This window comes from Manis javanica, chromosome 3, assembly GCF_040802235.1.
Source record: "Manis javanica isolate MJ-LG chromosome 3, MJ_LKY, whole genome shotgun sequence".
In the NCBI taxonomy this organism is placed as follows: Eukaryota; Metazoa; Chordata; class Mammalia; order Pholidota; family Manidae; genus Manis; species Manis javanica.
In genome coordinates, this window is record NC_133158.1 from 113,932,169 (window position 1) to 113,958,043 (window position 25,875).

The 25,875-nt window shown below is 33.6% G+C and overlaps 1 protein-coding gene across 7 annotated transcripts in view; it reads left to right on the plus strand.

Moving 5' to 3' along the window:
- ATP13A3 (ATPase 13A3) overlaps window positions 1-25,875 on the plus strand; it is an 82,100-nt gene that overhangs the window by 44,972 nt on the left and 11,253 nt on the right. For all 7 annotated transcript variants that reach the window (XR_005062880.2, XM_073231888.1, XM_073231887.1 and 4 more), the window contains 16 exons: window positions 865-1,015; window positions 3,278-3,394; window positions 3,998-4,015; window positions 4,104-4,257; window positions 4,359-4,479; window positions 7,748-7,872; window positions 9,898-10,073; window positions 10,556-10,678; window positions 10,760-10,839; window positions 11,448-11,490; window positions 11,579-11,688; window positions 11,993-12,089; window positions 12,991-13,063; window positions 14,694-14,871; window positions 16,187-16,374; window positions 20,609-20,697. Coding sequence is in view for 6 of the 7 variants with exons in the window: in XM_073231888.1 (XP_073087989.1) it covers window positions 865-1,015; window positions 3,278-3,394; window positions 3,998-4,015; window positions 4,104-4,257; window positions 4,359-4,479; window positions 7,748-7,872; window positions 9,898-10,073; window positions 10,556-10,678; window positions 10,760-10,839; window positions 11,448-11,490; window positions 11,579-11,688; window positions 11,993-12,089; window positions 12,991-13,063; window positions 14,694-14,871; window positions 16,187-16,374; window positions 20,609-20,697 (1,843 nt within the window). In the remaining variant the exon portion in view is untranslated. The remainder of the gene's footprint in view (window positions 1-864; window positions 1,016-3,277; window positions 3,395-3,997; window positions 4,016-4,103; window positions 4,258-4,358; window positions 4,480-7,747; window positions 7,873-9,897; window positions 10,074-10,555; window positions 10,679-10,759; window positions 10,840-11,447; window positions 11,491-11,578; window positions 11,689-11,992; window positions 12,090-12,990; window positions 13,064-14,693; window positions 14,872-16,186; window positions 16,375-20,608; window positions 20,698-25,875) is intronic.

Sequence of the window (25,875 nt, forward strand, 5' to 3'; positions counted from 1 at the left end):
CTCTGCAAGTTACATGCTATAACCTTGGTAAGTTACTAACCACTCTGCTTCAGTTTTCTCATCTATAAAATGGAGATAATAAAATGGCTTCCTATAGTGTATGAAGATGAATGAATCAAATGCATTTAAAGTTCTTAGAGCAGTGCCTTGCACATAGTAAATATACAGGTATTAATAATTTTCTTGAATTTTGGGTGGGGGGAAAAGAGATAAACTTATTCTTGGTAATAATGTCTTTGGGTCTGTAGATCAGTTGTTTCTAGTATTCTCTTTTTCTTCATGAGCACTGGCTATCTTGACTGAGAGGGATTCTGTCAGTATCAGCTCCCTAATTTGTATGTGGCCAGGTCTCCTGGTCCTGTGTAGGTATTAAAAAATCCAAGTCCTTAAGGTGCTAAGATGGCTCCCTTCTTTTCTTCTCCCCCAAGTAGTCTCTGTTCAAGTCTACACCCCACAGGTTTTCCTTTCCCTCAATTTCTGGCACTTGAAAATTTACCTTTCTTTCTTTTGAGGTCAGTTTTGCATTTAAAAGATTGTGTATTACACATTCATTTTATGTTTTTATATGAGTTTTTATATATTCTAATCTGCCATATGTCCATAGGCAGGAGTTTTAATTATTATATAGTACCTAGTGCTTTCTGTATTGTTATTTCTGGCCTAGTTATTCAGAATCTAAGATAATACTGTATTTTAGTCATTATTTTCATGGAGGGAAATGTTTTGAATGCCAAAGACTGTAGTGAGAATTAATATATGCATAAATGCAAACATTTGCTTTTTAAAATTAAAAAACCTGAATGTTGTTAGAATATTTCCTTGCATTTTGGGATTTGAATCTAACTCAGTGCATTTTTTATTTAGTTTTCTTTTGCCGGAAGAAAATGTTTGCAATGAGATACTGGTAAAGTCTCAGTTTGTTGCTTGTATGGCTACTTGTCATTCACTCACAAAAATTGAAGGAGTCCTTTCTGGTGATCCACTTGATTTGAAAATGTTTGAAGCCATTGGATGGGTAAGTTCAGTTTTAAAGCACAAATAACTTTAGGAAAATGTTAAAAATTACCTTGCATAGGTATTGTTTCCACTAGCTGTTTTGACAACAGATCATCTTATACCATTAAAAGAACTATGTAATTACTAAAGATACATCACTGGAGAAATATTCATAATTGTGTAAAAAGTGTCTGTTTTAGTTAAATTGACTAACTTAAACACCTTTAATAGAGGATGACATGCCCAGGCCCTGCTTTACATTTATAAGAGGAACCAGCTATCAGTGACTTGGGGCAGTAGGGCTGAGTCAGTAACAAACACAGTCTTCAGTGGCACAATTTGTTGATCATGGTAAAAAGTATAGAGTAGTTATGTGTCTTCAGTGTTCCTTTTTCCCCATCTTCTCCTTCCTGTGTCCTTACACACACACACACACACACGCGCACACACACACACACACACACACACACGTTTTTGTTTACAACTTTTTTCTGTGTGTTTGGTCATTGAGAATTTTAATTTCTGAGTACTTGTTATGTTTTCTGGTTTTTACCTCTTTACAACATTCAGTTCTTGTTTTATAGATTAATAATTGTTTTTAAAGTTACTTTCTGGCTTCTGAATTACTTATTTTTTCTGTGTCAGTGTTCTTTTTCCCTCCCTTCATTTGGTCTTTCTTCTTCATGCTTTTGGTTTACATCCTGATTGTGCTTTCATGTTAAGAATGAAGGTCTGATATAATAATTGTGAGTAGCTGTGGTAAGGTTTTTATCCTTTCCCGTATGTGTGTTAGTCTGTTTTCTTAAGAAGTGTCTCCCCTGAATGGGAAGGCTGACAGGATAGCAGGGTCTCATCAGCAGGCATTCTGCAGTTTTCATAGGAGTAGAGTCAGTCTTTAGGTTGCTTTCCTTACCTACTCCCACAGTGCTTGGAGAAGCAGAGCTTTATACCCTCATATCAGCAGCCCTTCCTCTTCTTACATTGGTAGTTCACATCTCTAGAGAATGGCGCCCTGGTTTTGTTTTTTTAGCTTAGGTCAGCTATTTTAACTAATAGGAAATGTTCCTCTCTAAATGCCCTCTTCTGTATATTCTACGCTATTGTTTCCCTAATTATTTTGTCCATCAGTATGTTTCACTTTGCTTTTGTCTTGATATTTGAAATCCCCTCTCTTTCCTTTCCTTTCCTTTCTGTTTATTTTCACAAGCTTTTTTTTTTAATGTTTATATTTTGAAAGGGAGGGAGATCAGTTAGGAAATAAGTGCTCTGCTATCTTCTGAGAGCCCACAATGAACACTCATCAAATTAATTCCCAAAGGTAGGTCCACTTCACTTTAGAGAGTAAAGCAAAATGAGATTGCATTATCTCTGATGTTCTTTAAAGCTTCTCTCCAACTGAACAGATTTTCAATAGATTTAGTGTTCTGTTTGTGAATCTTCTAAAACATGGTTTAAGTAAATGAGCTTGTGTAAGTGTGTTTTGTTGACTCAGAGGTGCTTTGATGCTTGATCTTACCGTAAAGTATCAACAGAATGTTTTCATGGAACTGGGGCACTACTATTACTTGACATGAATAATGTCATGAGAGATACATCTTAATTTCAGAGATATTAAAAAGTGTCCTAGAATTGTAAAAAAAATGGCTAGTTGGACATACTTCCCTTCTTCATTGTTTTCCCATAGATTTATTACTACACTACAGTGTGAAATTATTTTTTCTTGTGTATGTGCATTTAAACAAGTTTTTGTTTGAAGTCTTTCACCAAAAAATGTTTTTAAATTAAATTTCAAACAATTAGGGTAGTAGTAGCTTAACTAGAAGCATTCAAGCTGATGCACGAAACTCATATCTTTATACCTCAGTGTGTTCTTGGCCCCGTGCTTCTAATGATATCTGAGCTCCATATACTTTTGAGTACTCTCATGTTAAGCAGATAGGAATCCCTGGATAATATTAAAATTTTTTTGAATTGCAGGAATCTTGTGTTTTGCAAACTAGTCTCTATAATCTACAGATTGTAGGAGCAAAATGAGAGAAGTTTTTCTCTATTTCTTTACTCCACTTCTAAACTCTGCCTCTTTCCCATGGGTTGCTAGGACTTAAATAACTTCGTTTATATCTTGTTTTACTTATGTTAGTCATCTGGTAGTGCTCATTATTCCTTGGTTATGGGTTTTGTTTTTTTTTAAACTTCAGTAAAGATAGCAGTAATGTTTCTTTTAAAAGTGGAATCAGTCAATGAATATTATGAAGCAATGTGTTGACTGTTTTCCTTTCAGATTCTGGAAGAAGCAACTGAAGAGGAAACAGCACTTCATAATCGAATTATGCCAACTGTGGTTCGCCCTCCAAAGCAACTGCTTCCTGAGTCTGCACCTGTGGGGAGCCAGGAAATGGTGGGCAGTCCCTTTAAACTGCAGAATGCTGTTGTTGCTCATGTGTAATCCTTATTTTGAAATGTTGCTAAAAGATGAAATCATATGTCCTTATATAACTCTTAGGTCTGTGAATATTTTAACTGCATTTATCAGAAACTACTCCTGGTGTCTTGTTAACATTCTTTGTAAAACACTGAGATTTAATTCAGTACAATTACTTTTTCTTCCTATTTATTGCGTAGCTTATTAGTGACTTGTGATTTAGATACATGGTGATTAATCCTTTTAAATTGTATCTGTATTCCTAGGATTTAATAAAAAGAATATGTGAAAGTATTTTTTAGGTGAATTTTTAAATAAGTTCCTCTTATTTTAGTACTTAATATATTATGAATGTTTTTAGGAGAGCAGAACAGTTATAATTCAAGAGTATACTTTTTAAAAATGGGAGGGAATAGAGGAACAGTCTTGAAATCTTATTGGAATAATCAAAGTTTTGCTATTTTCCAGTTGTTTTGTGGATGTATATAATTGTGGTGGTGTTTTTTTTAAAACTTGAACATGTTAATGAATTTAATCTGTACTATTTTAAAAATTCTTTTTGCTTTGTTTTATTTTTAGGAGCTGTTTGAACTTCCAGTAAGTAAAGAACATTTATTAGTTAAAGATATTTGTTTTAATTCTTAAAAAATAATCAGTGCTTTGTGCATCTTTTGAAATTATATAGGCCATTTATGAGATAGGAATTGTTCGCCAGTTCCCATTTTCTTCTGCTTTGCAACGTATGGGTGTGGTTACAAGGGTACTAGGGGATAAGAAAATGGATGCCTACATGAAAGGAGCACCCGAGGTCATTGCCAGTCTTTGTAAATCTGAAACAGGTAAGGAAATAGCTAGGCTTTGAGTAAAATTCTGGTTATTTGTGTTAAGTTTGTATTTGCAATTCTAACAGTATACTTTATTATTGTTTCCTTTTTTAAAGTTCCTGTTGATTTTGAAAAAGTTTTAGAAGATTACACTAAACAGGGCTTCCGTGTGATTGCTCTTGCACACAGAAAATTGGAGTCAAAACTGACATGGCATAAAGTACAGAATATTAGCAGGTAAGGTTCATGAGTAGTTTTTCTACAGTTTTCCAATAATGCATCATTTATGTTTATATGTCACAATAATTTGCATGTAATTGGGAATTTATTAAATATTTATTGAATGTATACAAGCATATATAATGCAATGTTTGCTTTAGGTGATTGAGATAAAAATACAATTCTTTTGGAACTTTTTTAGTTCATTTACTAAATATTTAGAGGGTCTGCTATGTGTCAGGCATGCTTTAGGAACATGATTATTTGAATAAATATAAACCTAAAGAAGTTTGTTTTTCCCAAATGATCTATTTGCTTTTGCCCAGTGGTTGGAATCAATATTAATTTGGTCAGAGTATCATGAGTCGCAGTAATCAGGTATCATCCCCCTACCCCCAGAGGTCAAATGACATTAAGCAACATCACATTTACTTTTTGCCAGTCTTTCCTTTCTGTAATTTGTGTTCTATAGTACCTCTAGAGAGAGCTTTTTAACATTCAGAAATGATAACCTATTTCCTACTTAGAATTCTTTCTTATAAATGGCTTCCCATCATCTACTGGAAAAGTTCACAATCAAGAATATGCATCAGGATAAAACAAAACAAAACACACAGACTTGGTTTGAAAATACAGACACATAAGTATCAGAAAAAGACAAACAGTGGTTAATGAACAATGAAAACGATGGGACATGTTAGTTCTTGGGGAACTACAAAATAAAATAATGAGATATCACTTCTCTCCTAAGGTTGGCAAACTTGAAAAGATCAGTAATACCAAGAGTTAGTAAAGGTTTGAGACAAGTTTAGCAACATACTGTTCTACACTATTATAAATTCATAAAGAACATGAGTAGTACTTACCAAACTTAAATGTGTTTAACCATTTGACCCAGCAAGTGCAGTTCTAGTAATCTAGCTTAAAGAATTATTTCTACATGTGGGTAAGATTCATGTTTAAATAGTATAGATCACATAATACCAATAGGGCAGTGTTTAAATTATGGACTCTTGATACTTCTGTTAATTGTAGGTTTTCCCCCACTCTCTGATAATAAAGCATTCCTTTCAAACTTTTTTGTAAGCCGTAATGACGTAAAGCAAAGATGCAGTTACCATTAATTTGTATGGAAAAATTTTGAGTGTTCCCAGATCCAAAAAAAAAACCTTTCTTAGGCTTTTCTGAGATCTTAGGACACATCTTGCTAAGAATGCACATAATAAATCAAGATAAAGCATGGATGCTCACAGACACAATTTATAGCTATGGTGGCTTGATACTCAGCTGCTGAGTGTAGGTGCCTGAGAATGAGCTTGATGATGCCATTTTTGCTGGTCCTGTGTGTGCTGCCTCTGTGATGACATGCTACAAAAACAAACGTTGAATGCTGTTTTGGCTTTAAACCTTTTTCACTAAAGCAGAAATCCTCTTTTGGTTGGTGAAAACAGGCTAATGTAGATTTTTTCTAAAAGCAAAGTGGCTTATAGTCAACTTTTGAAAAGTGGAGCTGTTTTCTAGGCCCATTAAGTGAAAAGGATAGGGCAGTATAGTGCAATCCTATGTTCCTGAGTGAGAATTAAAGGAGTGGAGTGGATAGCCATTTAACTAAAAGGAAAAACTACATTAGGAATTATTAAAACAGAATTTTGGGGGGATGTGCTGTAAGCATGAATGTATAAAGAAAAGAGAGAGTTGAAAAGCAATAACCAAATTATCATGCATAGTTGGAAGCCACAGATGTAAAATATTATATTCATATTTTTAGGAAGGGCACCTTAAGCCCTTAATCTACAGCTTCCCCTTTTGTTCATTACCCCCTTAAACACTATTTAATTGATTATAGTTCTTGAGCCTGTCATATTCCGGACATCCTTCCATGCCCTTGGATAGGCTATTCCTTCTACCCAGAGTAACCTATCCCTTCCTATCTACTTTTTTCTCTCACCGCTCGCTCTTCTTCACTGTTCAACCAAGACCACCTTTGAGTCTCCATTCAGACTCCTTGTAGGAACAAATTTTGGCATTTCTCTTACAGCTTGAACGTTTACACCTTAAACTGATATTGTACTATTCATTAATTAGAGGGCACAACTTCCATAATCTGTACCATTCTTAGTGAGTTAGGAGACCAGCTGCAGCCAGAAACAAGTACCTCAGGAAAAAGGCCGCGGTGCTTTTTGACACAGTAGTTTCACATTGGTCCAGCTTTGTGCTTTGAAATGCATTTTTAGGTGTCACAGCTTGTTAACTGCCAAGAATATCGTTTGTATTAAGTTTTAACTATTCTGTAACACCTTTACCACCCATTGTTACAAATTATGTTTCAAAGATTGTTTAGATGTCATAGCTGTATACTTAAATGACCTTTATTGTTGAATTCTGTGTAGAAAACTACTTGATTGTCCCAAGTTTAAAATTTTTGTCTAAACCTCAGGTTCCCTTTCTCCAGTGAAAAAAATAATCCTGTGATATAATTTTGGTAGCTTGAGATTTTTTAAGAACACAGCTATCAATGAACAGACTTCATCTCCATTATAGTGATGAAGTGAATATTATTTTTGATTACATCTCTTTGCCTGTTTACCTACAAAAGTGTTTTAAGAGTAGAGATCATGCCTTTTCATCTTTGATCTCCTAACTACTAGTGTAGTATTTGGTGCATAGTAGATGCTCAACTGTTTGAAGGAATAGCATCTTGATAACTGTAGAATATCAGCAAATACTTTAAAAGACCCTTTTCTGGGTCCCAAGTAAATTTCATTGTCAGACTGAATAGTCATTGTATCATACCTCCAGAATCAAGAATTTGATCATGAGTTTTATAAAATTCATCAAAAACTTGATAGGAGTCCAGTATAACTAATCAAATGTGCTTGTGGTATATAGTTGTTTCCTTTTCACAATATTTAAGTTAGGGTATATTGTGAGGGGAATAGTAAAGAATAGATTTATGTTTATTCGTTTTGTGGGTCGATATAAGATGAATATTCTTTAATACTGTAAGTGTTTAGTGTCCTACAAAAATATTCATTTCTAAGTGATCTTTATATTCCCACATTTCAGAGGGTAAAATTTAATTTCAAAATGTATTTTTGGAAATTGTTTTTCCAGATTTGAATTTTTTTGAGATAATCAACTTGTAAATACACACATTTTTTACTTACTCAGCATATAAAATGTTTTAATGTATAATTTATGGATGTTTTAAATTGCTCTATCAATATAAAGATAACACTACTTGTTCTCTTGATTAAACCCTTATGTGTTAAAATTTTTCCTGCAGAGATGCCATCGAAAACAACATGGATTTTATGGGATTAATTATAATGCAGAACAAATTAAAAAAAGAAACCCCTGCAGTACTTGAAGATTTGCATAAAGCCAACATTCGCACTGTCATGGTCACAGGTTAGACTTTATAAAAGGACACAGAAAAAATTGAGTATGACTCTTAGTTCTAGATATGTAATATTGTGGAATGATCAGTTAAGTCATAAAAGCATAGTCTATAGTGGCTCCATTCTACATTGCCCTATTTCAGCTCTGAGTATTTTTCAAAGTGTAAAATAACTTTGCAATACTCCTTTGAGTGTAGTAAATTATATTTGTAGGAAGTATAGTAAAATAGTGAAGGGTACACTATAAAAATTTAAGTTCTGTTTCTTGTATCTCTCTTCAATCATATATTTCTTCTAGTACCTGTTGTATCTTGCCTTGTGTTAGTTATTTGTAAATTTGTTTTCTGTCCTAGAATATGAGATTCTTAAAGGTTAAGAGTATGTTTTACTCATTTTGGGGTCTTCTAAACTGTGCCAGATGCCTGTAAAATGATTAATAGATATTTATTACAATTATATTTTTATGTGTAAGAGAATATATATTTATTATCATTGCTTGAATGCACAATAGTGAAAATAGCCATTTTTTGTTTGTTTTTGGACTACTACATCTAAATGATTCTTCTGGTGTTATTACACTGTTGTGATAATATTAGATAATTCCCATTCCTTAGCTGTGTGAAATTATGGCAGCTCTTATAAGTTTTTTTTTTCTTAGCAAATAATTAGAATTAAGATACTCACATTATGGTATTTATATGTGCAGTAAGACTTATATAAAAAAGGAATGTGTACATTTTTGTTTTAGACTTTGAGATCCATCAGGTAGCAGCATGCTTGCTACCATATAGCTCAAGTAACTAAATTTATTAGCACTCCAGCAATTCTTGGTTCTAATGACTCCTTCAAAGCACTTTCCATCTCTGTCTCTTCCTGCTCTTTCTTGGCATGACAGATGATGGCTTGTGTCCAAGGGGATCTCTCTGGTCACAGGAAGACACCCCTGGAAATAGTGTGTGGGCACTGGAGGAAGCCTTAAAGTTCTGGCAGCAGTGGGCTCCCCACAGCCTTTGCCCACTTCTTCCTTTTGTTTACATTGCCTTTTCTTGATCCTGTCCTTATGGTGCTTCTCTTCAGTTCTTTCCTTCTCATGACTGAGAAGTTGTCTGCCTTGCTTCTCTTTACATCTTGAAAAGATTGTTTTCTTGTTACCTTGCTTATCTTTTTGCTTTTGTAACTAATTCTTTTTTTTCTGTAATAGGACTCTAGTGTTCTTGTAAAGACCATCAATCACTCCAGGTTATTTAGACAAATACATATAGGTAGCTCTGTGGCAGATATTGAATGGATACTGCTACTGCATGACTGGAAAAGATTGAGAATGTATTTGGCTTTGAAAATTGTGGGTGATAATGTTCTGTTTAGCATATACATCCTTGAATTATTTAAGGTTTTCTTTGAAAAGTATGTCCTGATTTTGTTATTTTTAAGCTCTCAGATTGAGACCATTTATTATCTTCATTTTGCCTGGCTCAGAAATGAGGACTGTAGTACAGTCTCAATAAGTACAGTTGATCCTTGAAAAACACAGGGATTAGGGGCACCCAACACAGTCGAAAATCCAAATATAACTTCTTGTTCCCCCAAACCTTCACTAATAGCCTACCATTGACCTGAACACATTCTAATAACATAAACAACTGATTAACCCATGTTTTTTTCCTTATTTTTTATTTTGATATCATTAATGTACAGTTACTTGAACAACATTATGGTCACTAGAGCCCCCCTATTATCAAGTACCCCCCACATACCCCATTACAGTTACTGTCTATCAGCATAGTAAGATTAACCCATGTTTTTTATTTTATATGTATTATATATTGTATTCTCACAATAAGGTAAACTAGAGAAAATAATTTTTTTTCAAATTGGTGCAAATCTCCAAGAATTTTTCCAATATATTTGTTGAAAAAAATCCACATATAAGTGGACCTGTGCATTTCAAACTTGTGTTGTTGGAGGGTTACCTGTATTTTTTTAATACATTCATGTCTCCATTTTAATTATGTATTTTTAATATTTTGAAAATTAGGTGACAACATGTTGACTGCTGTCTCTGTGGCTAGAGACTGTGGAATGATACTACCTCAGGATAAAGTTATTATTGCTGAAGCATTACCTCCAAAGGATGGGAAAGTTGCCAAGATAAATTGGCATTATGCAGATACCCTAACACAGTACAGTAAATCATCAGCAATTGACTCAGAGGTACTGTCAATATGAATTTTACCTTTTGAAGCTTGCTTGTTTGAATTGAGTCTGAAAGAATAAAAAGTGGTGCCTTAAAGCACAACAAAACAAAAATAAATGAAAACAGAAGCCTGGGCCATCTCCTAGAGACTCTGATTCATATTTTTATATTTAGTCAAAGTTGAAAAGCACAGTTTTAATGTATAAGAATCCCAAATATTTATCCTATTTTAAAAGTGGTGATAAATAATTCAGGTGGTCCATAATCCTCAGTTCATGGATAATTTCAAATTGAAGTTATTTACCTTTCCTTTATTTTTTAAAATATTATAGATTACCTTAAAATTGAACTTCTTTTTACTTTCAATAAATGTTAATCTTTCAGTGTCTTTTGTGAAATAGCAAATGAAAGAATTTAGTTCTTGACCAAATCTATTTAAAATAGGATTGTGTTACTTTATTTGGCTATCTTAATGTTGTTCTGAATGTCCTATACCTAGGCTATTCCAATGAAATTGGCCCATGATAGCTTAGAGGATATTCAGGTGACTCGTTACCATTTTGCAATGAATGGAAAATCATTTTCAGTGATACTGGAACATTTTCAAGACCTTGCTCCTAAGGTTAGTGATTTGTGTATATGTATATATGTTTACATGAATACATTGTGAACAGTATTTTAAAGAAATTCATATTTTTTACAGTTGATGTTGCATGGCACTGTGTTTGCTCGTATGGCACCTGATCAAAAGACACAATTAATAGAAGCTTTGCAAAATGTAGAGTGAGTATTGGTGCTTTTTCATTTTTATATTTTTATGAATTGTAGTTTCATTTTCAAACCTAGAGTGTAACTGATATTTCATGTATATATAATTGTCACCTATGAGATAGGTGACTTTAAGTGCCTCTTTAAAAGAAGCTTATATGCTCCTTTATTTAGCCAAAGTACAGTATATCCACAATACTTTTTCCACGTGTATCTGTGAGGTAGAGTTCATTCACTCAGCTTGTTAGATGTGACTGTAGTTTCAGTAAACAATTATACTTCAAGTTTTAAAGATAGAAATGTTTGCTGAGAGCCTTAGAATTAAGTATAGTAAGGACTGTGTAGGTCCAAGACATTTGTTCTAAACATTAGGAAATTGAGATGCCAAAATAATAAACTGATTTGCCTACTTTGTGACAGAAATAGCACAGTAACCCAGGTCATTTGACTTGCAGGCTGTTGCTGTTTGCAAAGCAGCAGCATGCCTATGGTCTTTGTAATAAAAGGATTTAATTAGTTTTGTTGACCTGTTAGCTCTTCATGATAATGTATTGGAGCCATATTCAGTTAAATATTTATATTTAGAAATTAATCAAAATTTTAATGTAATTTTTGTTTCTTAGTTATTTTGTTGGGATGTGCGGTGATGGTGCAAATGATTGTGGTGTAAGTATAGTTTTTGTGACTTATAGTTATTTCTCTAGCAAAGGTCATATTTGCAAAACTTAACCAGTTTTCTCCTTCAAACCATTAGGCTCTGAAGAGGGCACACGGAGGCATTTCCTTATCAGAGCTTGAGGCTTCAGTGGCATCTCCCTTTACCTCCAAAACACCCAGTATTTCCTGTGTGCCAAACCTTATCAGGTAGTAGCAGACTAAAAACCTTTCCATTACCTATTCATAACTTGCTATTGTGATATCGGAAAATGTCATCATAGAAAGTAATACAAATTTATTTTCGTGGTATTTTAGTGTATTTGGTCTGAAACTTACTAGCCACAGATTGATTGCTACTCCTCATCTCTTCTAATTCTGCTTTGGCTTTGTTATTTTGGTAAAGTGCTTGTTGTAGCTATTGAATGTTGATGTTCATTTGTCAATATGTACTTGTGGTTTGGAGGAGGAGTTTAAAAAGTTCTCATTCACATGCCAACATTCACTTTCATAGGGAAGGCCGTGCTGCTCTAATGACTTCCTTCTGTGTGTTTAAATTTATGGCTTTGTACAGCATTATACAGTACTTCAGTGTTACTCTACTGTATTCGGTGAGTACTGACATTGCTTACAGAGATAATATGTGTTAAGGCATTTAAATGGAGATACTGAGCATGAATGTTTGAATGCATTCATTAATTATGGAACTTACATTAGGAACATCTGTAAATTTGTCTTTACTGTATTTTGAGTAGCAAATAATAAAAAATAAAAAAGTATAAAAAAGAATAAAATCTCAGTCTGGAATAGTATTTTCCATAAGGCTGACAACTTTGGCTGAAACCTTGTGAATAAAAGATGATTGTATTCCTTTTTACTTTAGTGCAGATTAGGCAACTTAGAACTCTTCAAAATGTCAAGTGATGACATATTTTAGAATTGTAGTTAACTGAAGGAGAAAATATGTTTCAGCATTAGTTTGTAGAACTTTGTGCATTTGGAAAAGTGTAAACAGGTGATGTACATAATAAGTACTCCATTGAATTTTATAAAGTGACCTCACTTTAGATTTTTCTCTAAATGAACATTGGTGACACCCCAGTGAATCATGAAACTATCCCTTTTTATTACTTGTAAAAAGTATCAGGAGGGATGGTATTAGATATTAAGGAGTTTCAAGATACCAGTTTTCAAGAAAGTTGAATATTGTGATTAAAAGGTTGTGTTTTCTTTTTCTAAAGAAACTTATAAGGTTTTTATTGAATGAATAGAGATGCCACTTATACTAATATATTAAACCGAATGTTTGCAAATTATATTTCACTAATTTCGAAGGCAAATATATTTCAATTTCTGAGCAGGTCCAAATGTCATTTTGAAGTTGTCATTATGGGTGGGGGGTAACCCCAAAACCAAGGAGGAAAAATCTAAAACCAAATAAAAGTGGTATAAAAATAGTGCTATAAAAAATAGTTCCTGAAAACTAATTATGTTTTAAAAATTATTTCATAGATCTTAAGTAACCTAGGAGACTTCCAGTTTCTCTTCATTGATTTGGCAATCATTTTGGTAGTGGTATTTACAAGTGAGTATTTGCTTTCTGATTGCTTTCAAAGCATATGATATTCTGATGTAACTTACTTAAGCTTTGGTGAATTTACATGAACAGTTATAGCACAGTGCATACCTGTTCAGGTTCCCTGTAAATATGTTCTTTTATTACTGGTTATTTTATTTGTCCCATTTGTTTTATTCTCTCTCCATTTTTTTCTGAAATATTTGACAAGTTTGTGTTATTATACTCCCTTTGCCTCTGACCATTTTAGTTTATGTTACCCCAAAACAAAGCATTCTCTTATATAACTAAGCACAGTTATAAAGATCAGGAAATTTAACATTGCTGCAATATTATCTAATCCACAGCCTTTATTTGGGTTTTGTCAGATGTCCTAATGATGCACTTTATACCTGTTTTTTCCCCTAGTCCGCTAGCCCAGGATCTAATCCAGGCTCACAAACTGAAATTGTTATAACATTGAGTTGTCATATCTCTTTAGTCTTCTTTAATCCAGAATAGTGCATTGGTGTTTTGAGGGGCTTCTCGATGTTGACATTTATGAAAGAAAATAGACCACTTATGGGTTTGTCTGATTAATATATTCTCATTAGACTCCAGCTGTGACTTCTTATCAAGAATATCGCAGAAATAATGCTGTGTCCTTCTAGTTACAAGTTATAAGGAGACACAGGTTTTGGTTTGTTCCAGTTTTGATGATGTTAATATCAAGATAAATAATGATGGTAATAGGATATGACCCGTTTAATCAAATAGAATTAACAAGTCATACTTGAAATAAATAGATAATTGGCAGAGAAGGGAAAGCTCTTCTTTACAATATAGTGCTGACTTATAACTATAAAAAGAAGGATAGGCTTAGACCATGGAAAGACCCTAGTCTTACTGACATTTTAGGCCAGATAGTTCTGCTATTTTGTGCTTTATAGGATGCTTACAAGCCTCTGCACACTGGATGCCAGTAATACGTACCAGTTGTGACAACCAAAAATATCTCCAGACATTTCCAGATGTTCTTTGGGGGCCAAAATCATATTGGTTGGGAAACATTAAATTAGACAATCTTTGGTGAATGCTAAAACTAGTGAATGAGAGTTTGAAGAGGAGCAGGATTTTACACAGTCTCAGTATCTTTTTACAAATTACTTATTGATTACAGTGGAGAAACTTGGTGGACATCACCTTAATAAGTGGTCAATGCCTTTTTTAATGTCATTTTTATGTTTATAACAGCTTCAAGCCTTTAATATCTTCTTAAGAAAAAGAAATAATGGTATTATTTTAAAGGTAGCTTTGTAATTAAAGAATCAGAAATAAATTCTTAGTTAAACATGTAAGGGTGGTGGTTTACTTAACAGTTTGTATGCTTACATTTAGTATTCTTTTAACTTGTACTTGTATTTCTCTGAATTTCAATAGACTAAGAAGTACTCCTGATGCATTTTTGAAGAAAGCCTTAATTATTTACATTTACAGATTATTTAAATATGTATGACATCTGGCTTGGCTTTTGGACATTTTTCATAAGATTTGTTAGACAAAAAGAAATTTTTGAAGTCCCTCAGTGAGTCTGATTATATATTTTATAGTGATAAATTTATTTAGAGACAAACCTTTCCTCTTTTCTTTCTCAATATAGTGAGTTTAAATCCTGCCTGGAAAGAACTTGTGGCACAAAGACCACCTTCAGGTCTTATATCTGGGGCTCTTCTCTTCTCCGTTTTGTCTCAGATCATCATCTGCATTGGATTTCAATCTTTGGGGTTTTTTTGGGTCAAACAGCAGCCTTGGTATAAAGAGAGGTATCCACATCCACCGTAAGTTGCTCAATCCATTAAAAAATTTGTATAAAATGTGTGTAACATATATGCATAGAATAAAGTAAGTTTAATAATTTATTTTAAAAGTTTACATAGAGCTTGATTAAAACACTTAAATAATTTGGCCTGTATTTGACTTTAGACCATAGTAACTCCTTTTGTGGGAAGGTGGTCAGGCAAGGTCCTGTTAATAGCTACCAAGGTGGGGATGTTGGATCAGTTTCTTTATTCACTGTAGAGCCTTGCTCTCCTTACCTATAAAATGAAAAAGCTGAAATTAATCTCTAGGGTATCTTCTAAACCTTGAATGTTTGTACTTCTAACTTTTCTGTCCCTGGTTTAGGAGATGACCTTTTAAAACCAAAAACAATCTTTAAAAAGGTATTAAATGGTTCTCCTATTTGTTTATGGGTAGAGTGTAATACATTTTACAAATTAGGATACCATTTTAATGAATTACACTTGTAAGCTATTCACTGAAGTGATTTTGTAGGGTTAAATTTTCAGAAGCAAACAGTTATTTATAGTTTGCTTGATTGAGGGAGGCTGTCTTTAAAAGTTTCAGAAAACTTTAAGAAATTTACCATTACTCTTTGATTACATGTACATATATAAACACTGCACATGAAAAGGAATAGATAGAATCATTCTTAATCTTTCCAGAGTTAATTTGTAGCAGATGAACATTTTGTTACCCCTTGTCTGTGCTTACTGTAGTTAATGTTTTAGTACAGGGTATTGAGGACTAATCATACTTAACTCTATGTGTAGTTGACAGTCCTGCCTACTTGGCAGTAGCGATGAGAGAGAGCCATAGCCAGAGACTGTAGAGGGCCAACTCAGTGCCAAGTGCTTTGCTAGACATTTACACAAGTCATCTTCCTCACTCCCCACAGTAACCCTGGGATGGAGAATGTAGTATCCACACTATAGGTCAGGAAATGGGCTCAGAAGTTAAATTGTATTTCCTGTTACAGCTAAAAAGTGGTAGAAGTCAAACCCAAGGTCTGTTTACCCTTACTATGCTAAAGTTACGCCTAAAATTTAAAAAGTGAGAGAGAGTGGTGAAAAGTGAGAGGATCTTACTAATTATGAAGTTTCTTACTTCTGATTTTTTAACTGATTGGAATGTGACTAAAGAGAAAAAGCCCTTACTAATCTTCCACCTGTTGTATGTGTCTTACCGTGATACTGTTGGATTTTTTCCTATAAGCTTATTTCGATCATAGTAATTCAAAGTTAAGTTAATACTGGTTTCTTTTCAGAAATGGGTATTGTGTTTAGTAATATAAATTTTTTTTGTGTGTTTTAGTATTTGTAATACAACAACAAGCCTATATTGGAATTCTTCACATTTGTACAATGAAACCAAATTTGATACACATAATATACAAAATTATGAAAATACCACAGTGTTTTTTATCTCCAGTTTCCAGTACCTCATCGTGGCAGTTGCCTTTTCAAAAGGAAAACCTTTCAGGCAACCTTGCTATAGGAACTGTAAGTTTGATCTTTATTGTGGTTTTCACTCTGCTTCCCTTCTTTAAAATATAAGAGTAGAGTCAAAACTGTCCTTTCAAAGTAAATTGATCTTCACAAATAGAATGAACCTTGTGATTTAGGTATTTATTGTCTTGTTTTATTTTCATGGAAGCTGCCACCCTAAGTTTAAAATTAAAGCCACCAGTGCTAAGCATTTCCGGTTTTCACTCTTATTAACTTCTGGCTCCAGCTTTTATTTTTACAACCTATTGCAGAGAGAGTTAGAATTGGAAACAGGAACAGAGGTTCCTCAGTTGGAACTGTGGGTACTATACTTTCCTTCTGGTTGGTCTGCACAGCACCAGCTGCCTTTTCTTCATCTTTGACACTCATACAGCTATTGTTTACCTGGAATCCTTCATTTCTGTCACCTTTGCATCCACTGCAGAAGGGACCAATAGAATGGAGGCTTGTGCCTATGTAGATTTGTCTGCCCGTGGCAATAGGAGATAGCATTTTGATTGATTGCAATTAGGGTTTATGGGAAAAATACTCTACATAAATTAGCAGTTTAAAAATAATTTAGAATATACTAATATATCGACAAATCTGTGATACTAATATATGAAACAGCTTAATTTTTTTCAAATGGAACTTTCGACTTTTGCAGTATCTTGCAGTTAAAACAGTTACTCTTTTGCTGTAGTTGTGAGAAATGCCACTGTTTTGGTTGACAAACTGTCAGGTCACAAGTTTCCGTATGTCACAGGAGTAATAACTACTGTAGCATCTCTGTGTCATGTTTGAGTTTACAAAGCATTTTCATATACATGATTTATTCTTTATCTCTACCTTCTGTGGTTTCTAGGGCAGGTTTTATTATATTTTAAGCAGTTAAGATGATTCAAAAATAAGTATCCATAATATTGAAATGCTTTGGCTTTTTTTTTTTTTTTTTTTTAAGAACTGGTATTTCTTATCTAAGAAATAGAACTGAGAACCATATGAGACCATGCTTGGAACAAAAAGCCTTCCTGAGAAGGTTTATCACTGTATTTCTAAGAGGGTTTATAAGTATAGTTAACTTATTATAAGGTGAACTTAATTAAGGTTGACATATATATTTTAGTTTAGTTCAGTATTTTTAAATTTCAAGGACATATTGGAGATGCCCAAGGGTAGCAAAAACATCTATTAGAGAGCAATGCTTTCTTTATATAAAGCAAACTGTTGTCCAGAGTAGTAAACAAGACAGCAACATCAGCAAAGTTAATTTTAGAGACCTAAATAAATCCACCCTATTCATACTTTTCCAATAAAAATAAAGAGAGAGACTATTAGTTGCCCATTTTTTAAATGAATCTATTATTTGGGAAACTTTAATAAAATCAGAGCTTAAGATATTTTGTATTTCCATTTAATTTCCAGTTGACTCAAATAAATAGTAAGCTCAGTTGACCACTGGACTGGTTTTTTTAAAAACATGTCTTAAGAATTATACTTTAGCAAAAATATAGCAACAAAACTTTGTCCTTTTTATAAGCTGTGCATGTCTATCAGTTAAATTGAAGTGCATGCTGTCATAAAACATGCCTCCAGAAAAACACAAACAGCAAGAGTAAAATCAACATATACATATTTTGCAAATTTTCATGTCTTGGCTGTTATTAGACTCCTCTAGTCTTGGAATATAGTTGTTACTGAAGAGTAAAGAAAGAAAACTAGAAAAGAAAATAGAAATGACAAAGTATAACTGTATGGAGTAATATATTAGGTAAGGTATGAATATAGGTGGAAGTGAATGGCTAAAAGGTTAACGTTTTACTAGAGCTGACATTAGCTTTTCATTTTCTCCTACAGAATAGAAGTTAACAGTTCTTTGCTAGGACTTAGTAATTACTGTTCTTTATAACTAAACAATGTAGTATTTTAGGTCTACTTTCTTATTATTTTTAAAAATTAATCTCAATCCTAGGCATTTAAGGCATTCTTTCTAGAGTTTTTTGGTCTCTTCTGTTGGTTCAGTTTGAATGTAAATAGAACCTTATTTCAGTCTTTGGTTACCCGTTTTCAACTTCAGCTTAACCAAGTTATATGTTCTCATTTGACTGTGTGATCATTTCAAGGGCCATGACAATATTGACTTGATTCTTCACTCCTTTAACTAGGCATAACTTATGGGGATTTGGCTTCAGTTTTTGCTAGTTTCTTCCTTGATTCCCTACAGTTCATTGCTATAAAATCTAAGTCTATGAAGGCATTATTACTGAATTTGTTGGAGCGGATACCTATCCTTCAGGATAACATGGCCTTTCAAAGACAAGTAACTGAGTAAGGGAGGGGAAATAGGAATAAAAAGATGTGAACTTTGTGGTTGTGGATCAGAAGATCCCAGTTAATATTTTTGAGGAAGGAAAAGAGAGGTATATGTTAGAGCCATTAGTGAGTGTTGTAGGCTTACTTAACTTTATGTAAGGTTTTATTTCTGAGTCACTTAACTAAAAGGGAATATGAAGGAGATCCTTTATGGTGACTTATTTTGGTGTCATATTCCATCAGAAGGATCTGGTATCATTAACAACAAATCTGTGATACCATTACTTGGGATATACTTAATAATAACTAGAATTTACCTGTTGCTTTGCATTTTAAGTAGTTAATTCTACTCTTTCCTATGGGAACCTCATCATATCACAATTATATAGTTAAAAATAATTTGACTCTAAATGATTCGTTCTTGTTCACATGGCTTTGTGGCAAAATCTGAATCTTAGAAACATTCTAAAGCTTAAGAAACATTCTACCTCCAGTCCCCAGTCACCACCAACATTGAAGTTGTTTTGATAGCTGTCTTCTAGTGAAGAGTATTACCTGCACTTCAATAGGATTATTAAGGAATGATTGACAATGCTGGAGAATCCAGGAGCTGAGAGCATGTCTGCTAGAAACTCTTATCTCTCTTAATGAATGCCTGATTTTCCTATTCTTGGTTGAAATCCTTCCTGATCTTTTCATTTTAGTGGTTATATAAATCTGCCAGCAATCCACCTTCCCTGTCAAATTCCTTTGAATAGTGCCTCTTTTTCTTCCCTGGGTAAAGAAAAGATTCAATTACTTATTTTTTCCTTCACATGGAAATCTTGGCACATTTTTAGAAGAGTAATCAGAGAGGGTGGCACTAGGGAAAAGACAGGTGAAAATTTGAGAAACACTGGTTGAGGTGGACACAAGTTTTTTTGAGACTGGGTATATATGTTTTTTCATGTCAGGAAATAGAATCTATTTTTGCTTATAGTTTAACAGTGCAATAGAATTTGAAAAGCAGTCAATATGGGCTATTTATTGAAACAAAGCATTTCAGTCTCCATGTTTCTCTTTAGCATTTTTATTCTGACAATTTCTTTTTGTCCTTTTCTGATTTTGTTTTTCATTTGTTGTTTGTGTCTTCTAGCTAGCACTTTCCACTTTTCCTTTAACTGACTGTAATAACTGTTTGAATGACTATATGACTTATGTATTACTTCAGTTGCTATACTTATTGAATAGAATGTTATATTTCCTGTTTGCAGTCCAGTGGAATATTTTAAAAATAAAAATCTAGAAAAAGTTGCTTTTTTATGTAATGTGGGTCCTAAATTTTTTATCCTGTTGGTCATGGGTCATAGTTAAAAGTTTCCCTGTTTTTTGAGACTTATATGCATTTTCTGAGCTGTTTGTACTTGGGGTATCTAACATTTGTATACGTGAATTTATTTTAAAGATAAATTGAAATGCACATAGCCAAGTCTTGAGATACAAGATTGAATGTGTAGTTATTAAAAATACAACTTTGTGTTGTACTTTGAAATAAATGATTCTTTTTTCAAAAGTCAAAAATTGTTTCCTCACTTTTGTCCTGAATGTTAGAATAACTTTGAGCCTATGCTGCTAGAACAATAATTTGTGAATTTTATATATTGGGTTGATTATCTTATAAAGCTAGCTATCTGGGATAAATACAGATAAATTCCATAAATGTCTGTCTCTTATTTTTATGAATGCTAATTATTTTCACATCACATAAATGGGATTGAATGGTATATTGGGACTGAATGATATATCGTATTCTAGGAAATAACATAGAGCATATACTTTATCAACCTAAAAAGAAATAATTCAAATCCAAATTTAGGATTGGCTAATTACCAGTTGTTATTATATACATTTTTATTTAGAATAACTTTCTAAAAAAACTTTTTACTTTCTTTTTCAGATTTTTTTGTTGTATCTGTGATTATTTTGTATGTGTTCATATTATTCATCATGTTGCATCCAGTTTCCTCTGTTGACCAGGTTCTCCAGGTAAGGCTTAAGCACATCAGTTATTACTGGTTATCTGAGGAGTGATAGTATTTGGAATAGAACTAAAAAGATAGTAATAGGCAGGGAAATATTATTATGTGACACATTAGTATTTACTCAGCCATATGAGATGACTGGACGTTTTCTGTGACTTATCTCTTCCCCTCCTCTACTCTTATGTTACTGGGGAAAGAGACTAACTTGTTTTGTTTTTTCCCCCAGAATCTCTTCTTTCCAAATTTTTAAAGGTGTAGTGATATTAATCCAAAGATACCTAGAAAGAATGAAGAACATAACTGAAACAGCAGTTTTTATTGACTGCACCTATTACTTTTCTGTTCTTCAGTTTTTGCTTCTGGTTCTGTTTCTCTTTGTCTACAAACAAATTAATGTTCCTTTGTCTTTAAAAGTACAAAACTTAGATCCTCTTACTTGATCTAGAGAAACTAGAAGTAGTTATCGAACTACTTGAATAGTCTGCATGTGCTGCCTCTTCACTGTATTGAGTTTTTCATCTTGTCATTAAAAGCTTTATGAAAAATGAAATCAAAAGAATATACACACATATTTAAGTTGTTAAACCTAATAGTGACAAAATAACACCCATGAATCCCATATCCAACTAAAAAAGATAACATTACTGACAACAGTAAGGCACTATTGTGTACCTTTCTCCAGACACGATTCAGGAGCTACAGGAGCCACTATTCTCATTATTTACCTCATTATCTGGCTTTTCATTATATACCTAATACATATGTGTGTGTGTGTGTGTGTGTGTGTGTGTAGTTATAAAAGATAGTTTGCTTGCTTTTGAACTTTATGAAAATAGTATCTTGCTATTTGTATTTTTCTGTGACTTTTTTTCCCTTTCAGCATTATTTCTAAGATTCATTCATGTTAATACATGCATTTCATTTTCAGTGCTACATGTATTCCATTGTAAGAATATACTATAATTGATTTCTCCATTCTGTTGGTAAATAATTGGGTTTTCTGTAGTCTTTTCCTGTATTAACAGTTGCTGGTATGAACTTTCTTGTACATATCTCTTAGTGTATGGGAGTGAGTAATGGTATACCAATGAGTAGGGATGGGGCAGTTCATCCCAGGTACAATGTACAAGCAATGAGGGGGTGGTATAATGCCACAGAGGATTTAAAAATTGCTGAAAGCCCACTAAACGACCATCTGCTGTTAAATATCACTATGTGCTGGAAATTCTAAACAGTGTCAGTGATAACCATTCCTTCCACTACCATCCACCCTACCTTGGTATACCACAGGGGGCCAAAGTTCTTCTGCTGTGTTCTAGTATAATTTTGAGCATGTACTCCTCAGCTTTCTAAGATGTGCCAAGTTGTTTTCCAAGATAATTGTACCAGTTTATATTTCCATCACTGTATGAAATATTTTGTTCTACATCATTGCCAACACTTGTCTTATGGTTATAAAATGGCATATCATATTGACTTTAATGTGCTAATTAATTTTAAATTGCTAATGTGTTTGATCACTTTTCATATGTTTATTGGCTATTTTTATTTACTATGAATTGCCTATTCAAGCCTTTTGCCCATTTTTTCTAGTAGATTGTTGTCTTTTTATTCTTAGGAGTTTTTAATGTATTTGGCTATAAATGTGATAATTTCTTCCAGTTTATGGCTTGTCCTTTTGATTTGTTTATATCTTTTTTAAAAACATTTATAATTTTTACAGTAATCAAGTTTAACAATTTCTTTATGTTCTGTGCTTTTTATATCTTAATTTGGCAGACTTATCTATCTCAGGGTTATAGAGATTCTTCTTTCCTTACAATTAATTTTATGATAGCCTTTGAGATGGGGATTAAATTTCCTTGTTTTCCTAATGAATACCCATTTGCTTCAGTATTATTTATTGAATAGTCTCCTCTTTTCATGGTGTTCCTTCAGTGATACCTCTGTGCTCTCTGTTGTCCGTGTATAGACTATCAACCAGATAGCGGTTTTTTGTCTTTAGCTCTGTCTTCCAGTGTGGCAGTTCCATATCGTCCAAATTACTACGACTTCCTAAGAAGTTTGGATAGATGGCTGGGCAGGACCCCTACCCACACCACACATTGTTGTTCATCATGATCTTTTTGGCTATTCTTGAGATTTCTTCCTCCATGTAAATTTTAAGTTTAGCTTACCAAGTACCAAGAAAAGTAAAGCCCTCTTGGAATTTTTATTAGAATTACACTAGGTTTATAAATAAATTTTGGTGAGAATTGATTTAGTCTCCTTTTCCATGAACAATATCTGTTTCAACCTTCTTGAACATCTTTCAATAGAGTCTGACAGTTTTTTCTCTAAAAGTTTTTATGTAAGTTTTTGTTAGATTTGCTTTTAGAGTATTACAGTTTTTGTTTCTGTGATAGGCATTTGTTTAAAATTACGTTTTCTGATTCTTTCATGCTAGTGTGAACACTGCAGTTATTTTGGGTACTCATCTCATATCCAGCAATCTTGTCAAACTGTACTCTTAAAAATGTTCATATTCTCTAGTATTTTGTTTTAAATAGTCATTTATACATAATAACAAATGTTTTGTTTCTGATGTTTCAATCCTTAATGCCTTCTGTGTATTTCTTTTGTCTATTAACCATATTAATGTTGGTTGTAATGATAGCAATATGCTTGTCTTATTCCTGAGTCTAAAGGGAGTGGTCTTGATATTTCACCATGAGGTATATTGGGGGCTCTAGGTTGCTGGATATATACGTTTATTGGGTTGAGGAAGTTGCCTTCTACAGTTTTGTTAACATAATAAATAGATGCTTAATTTTATCTAATGCTTTTTGTACACTACTGAAATGATTACAGGTTTTTCTCTCTGGAGAAAGTAGTAAATTAGAGTTGACTGATATTCAAATGTTGAACTAATACTGCATTCCTAGAATAAATCTAATTTGTTCATGATGCATTCTTCTGTATATGCTCTCATTTGTTTTGCTATGATTTTACTTTGGATTTTTGCTTCTTTTTTTGCATAAGTGAAATCAGACTTAATTTTCCTTTCTTCCAAGACATTGACATGTTTGGGTATCAGAGTTGTAAGAGCTTTATGGAATGAGTATTCCATTTCATGGACTTTTCCATAATTTAATCCCCTTTGAATTGAATTTAGGTTGCTCCTGTTGTTTCACTATTATAAAGAATGCTGTATTTCAAGTCCTTACAGACTCCATTAAGAAGGACAAATGTCTGTTTAGAGTTTAAATGTACAGAAGTGGAATTGCTTGGTCAACATATCTAGAATTTTAATTTTTATAAATGCTGTGTTATTTAACTTTGAAGAGGTTGGCAGTTTATAGTCCTACCAGCAGTATTTGAGCATGTTTCCCTCCTTGCTTCCTTGAGGTACTTAGATAAGTACTTTAAGCCAAAGAAGAAAAAGCAGAACACATATTTGTCTCCCACTACATGTCTTCTGCTTCATAGCCAAAGTATTTCTTGGAAGAGTGCTATATTCAACTCATCACCTTCCTGCCACACTCATCATTGGCTTCTACTCCTGTCAGTCCACTGAAACTGCCCTTGCCAAGGCCATTAACAACCTTATTGTTAAGTCCAATGGACTTGTTCCCTTTATTTTTATTTTTTCCAGTAAGTTGAATACCCAGCAGTTTTAGACAGGTTAGCCGTAGCCTCGTTCTTGAGACATTCCCCCCGAATTTCATGATGCTTTCTTCTCTTCCGATTTTTTCCTACTTCTGTGACTCTTCATTCTCATTCTCCATTGTGGTTCCAAACCCTCTGCCTGTTCCTTAAATGTTAGTGTTCCACACATTTCTGTCCTTTTCCCCTGTCTTACCCTGTATGTTTCTAGTGATCTCATCTGTAGTCATGACTGTATCCATAGTTGCCATCTGTTTGTTAAAGCCTCTTAACTTTATTCCCTTAACCTAACTCTCACAACTGAACTTCAGACCTGAATATCCATTGACATACTGAATATTATATGCAATGATCAGTTCTCTCATTAAACATTTTTCAAACTAAGCTCATCATATTCTCCCTCAACCCTGCTGTCTCTTTTTCTTGGTAACCACCATTTATCCACATCAGAAGTATGTATGTATGTCCTTAACTTTTTCCTTTTCTTTTCATAGCCAGTCTGTTAAGAATCTCTGCTTGCTTATTCTGAATTGCTTTCTCTCTTTTTGCCAATCCCACTTGTGCTACTTAAAAGGAAACTTTTTCCTGTACTCAAAACACTTATGACACCAAATGTGTGGGAGTTGTTTCCACATCAGCCAATTCTCCAACTCTCTGGACACCAACTGGGTGTCTTGCAGTTCAGTTCTGACACTAACTACCTGGAGTTAGCTCAGACTCTGCAGGTTAAGGGCTCAGTCTGACAAGACTGCCCCCACTTCAGACATTAGTAGCAAGTCCCAGGTGATCACCCATAGTTCTGACCAACCAGCTATAAATTAGGTTTTCCACACTCCCCTTCTCAGGTTCAATAATTTGTTGTCATAGCTCACAGAACTCAGGGAAACAATTACTTATGTTTATTGGTTTATTATAAAGAATATAATAAAGTATAAAAATCAAACAAATATTCATATTTGACCTGATTGTTTATAGTTCATAATGCGTGATCAAAACCGAAAGTTTTTGTGATGACTGCCCTTGTACTGTTCACCATGTAAGAACTTATTCACTATGTAAGAATTTGTTGACCATGTAAGAACTTGTTTGTTATGCTTCAGAAGATTGGAGACTGACAAGAATTAGGCTTGGGGTAGATTAATGATTGTGCATTGAGCATTGACTCCCCTATACAGAATTTTATTGTTGTTAACAACCATTTGATCAATAAATATGAGAGATGCCCTCGCAAAAAAAAAAAAAAAAGAATATAATAAAGGTACAGATGTATAGCCAGATGTATAGCTCAGGTATATAGGCTGAGGTCTGGAAGAGTCCTGGGTGCAGGAGCTTCTGTCCCTGTGGAGATGGGATGTACCATCTTCCCAGTCTATAGAGGTGTTGACTGACCCAGAAGCTCTCCAAACTGTAGTTTAAGGGTATTTTTAGGGAAGGCTTCATGATTGGCATGATCAGTTACTAACTCAATCTTCAGTTCCTCTCTCCTCCCTGAAGGATGAGGGCATGGGGTGGAAAGTTCCAAGCTTCTAATCATGGC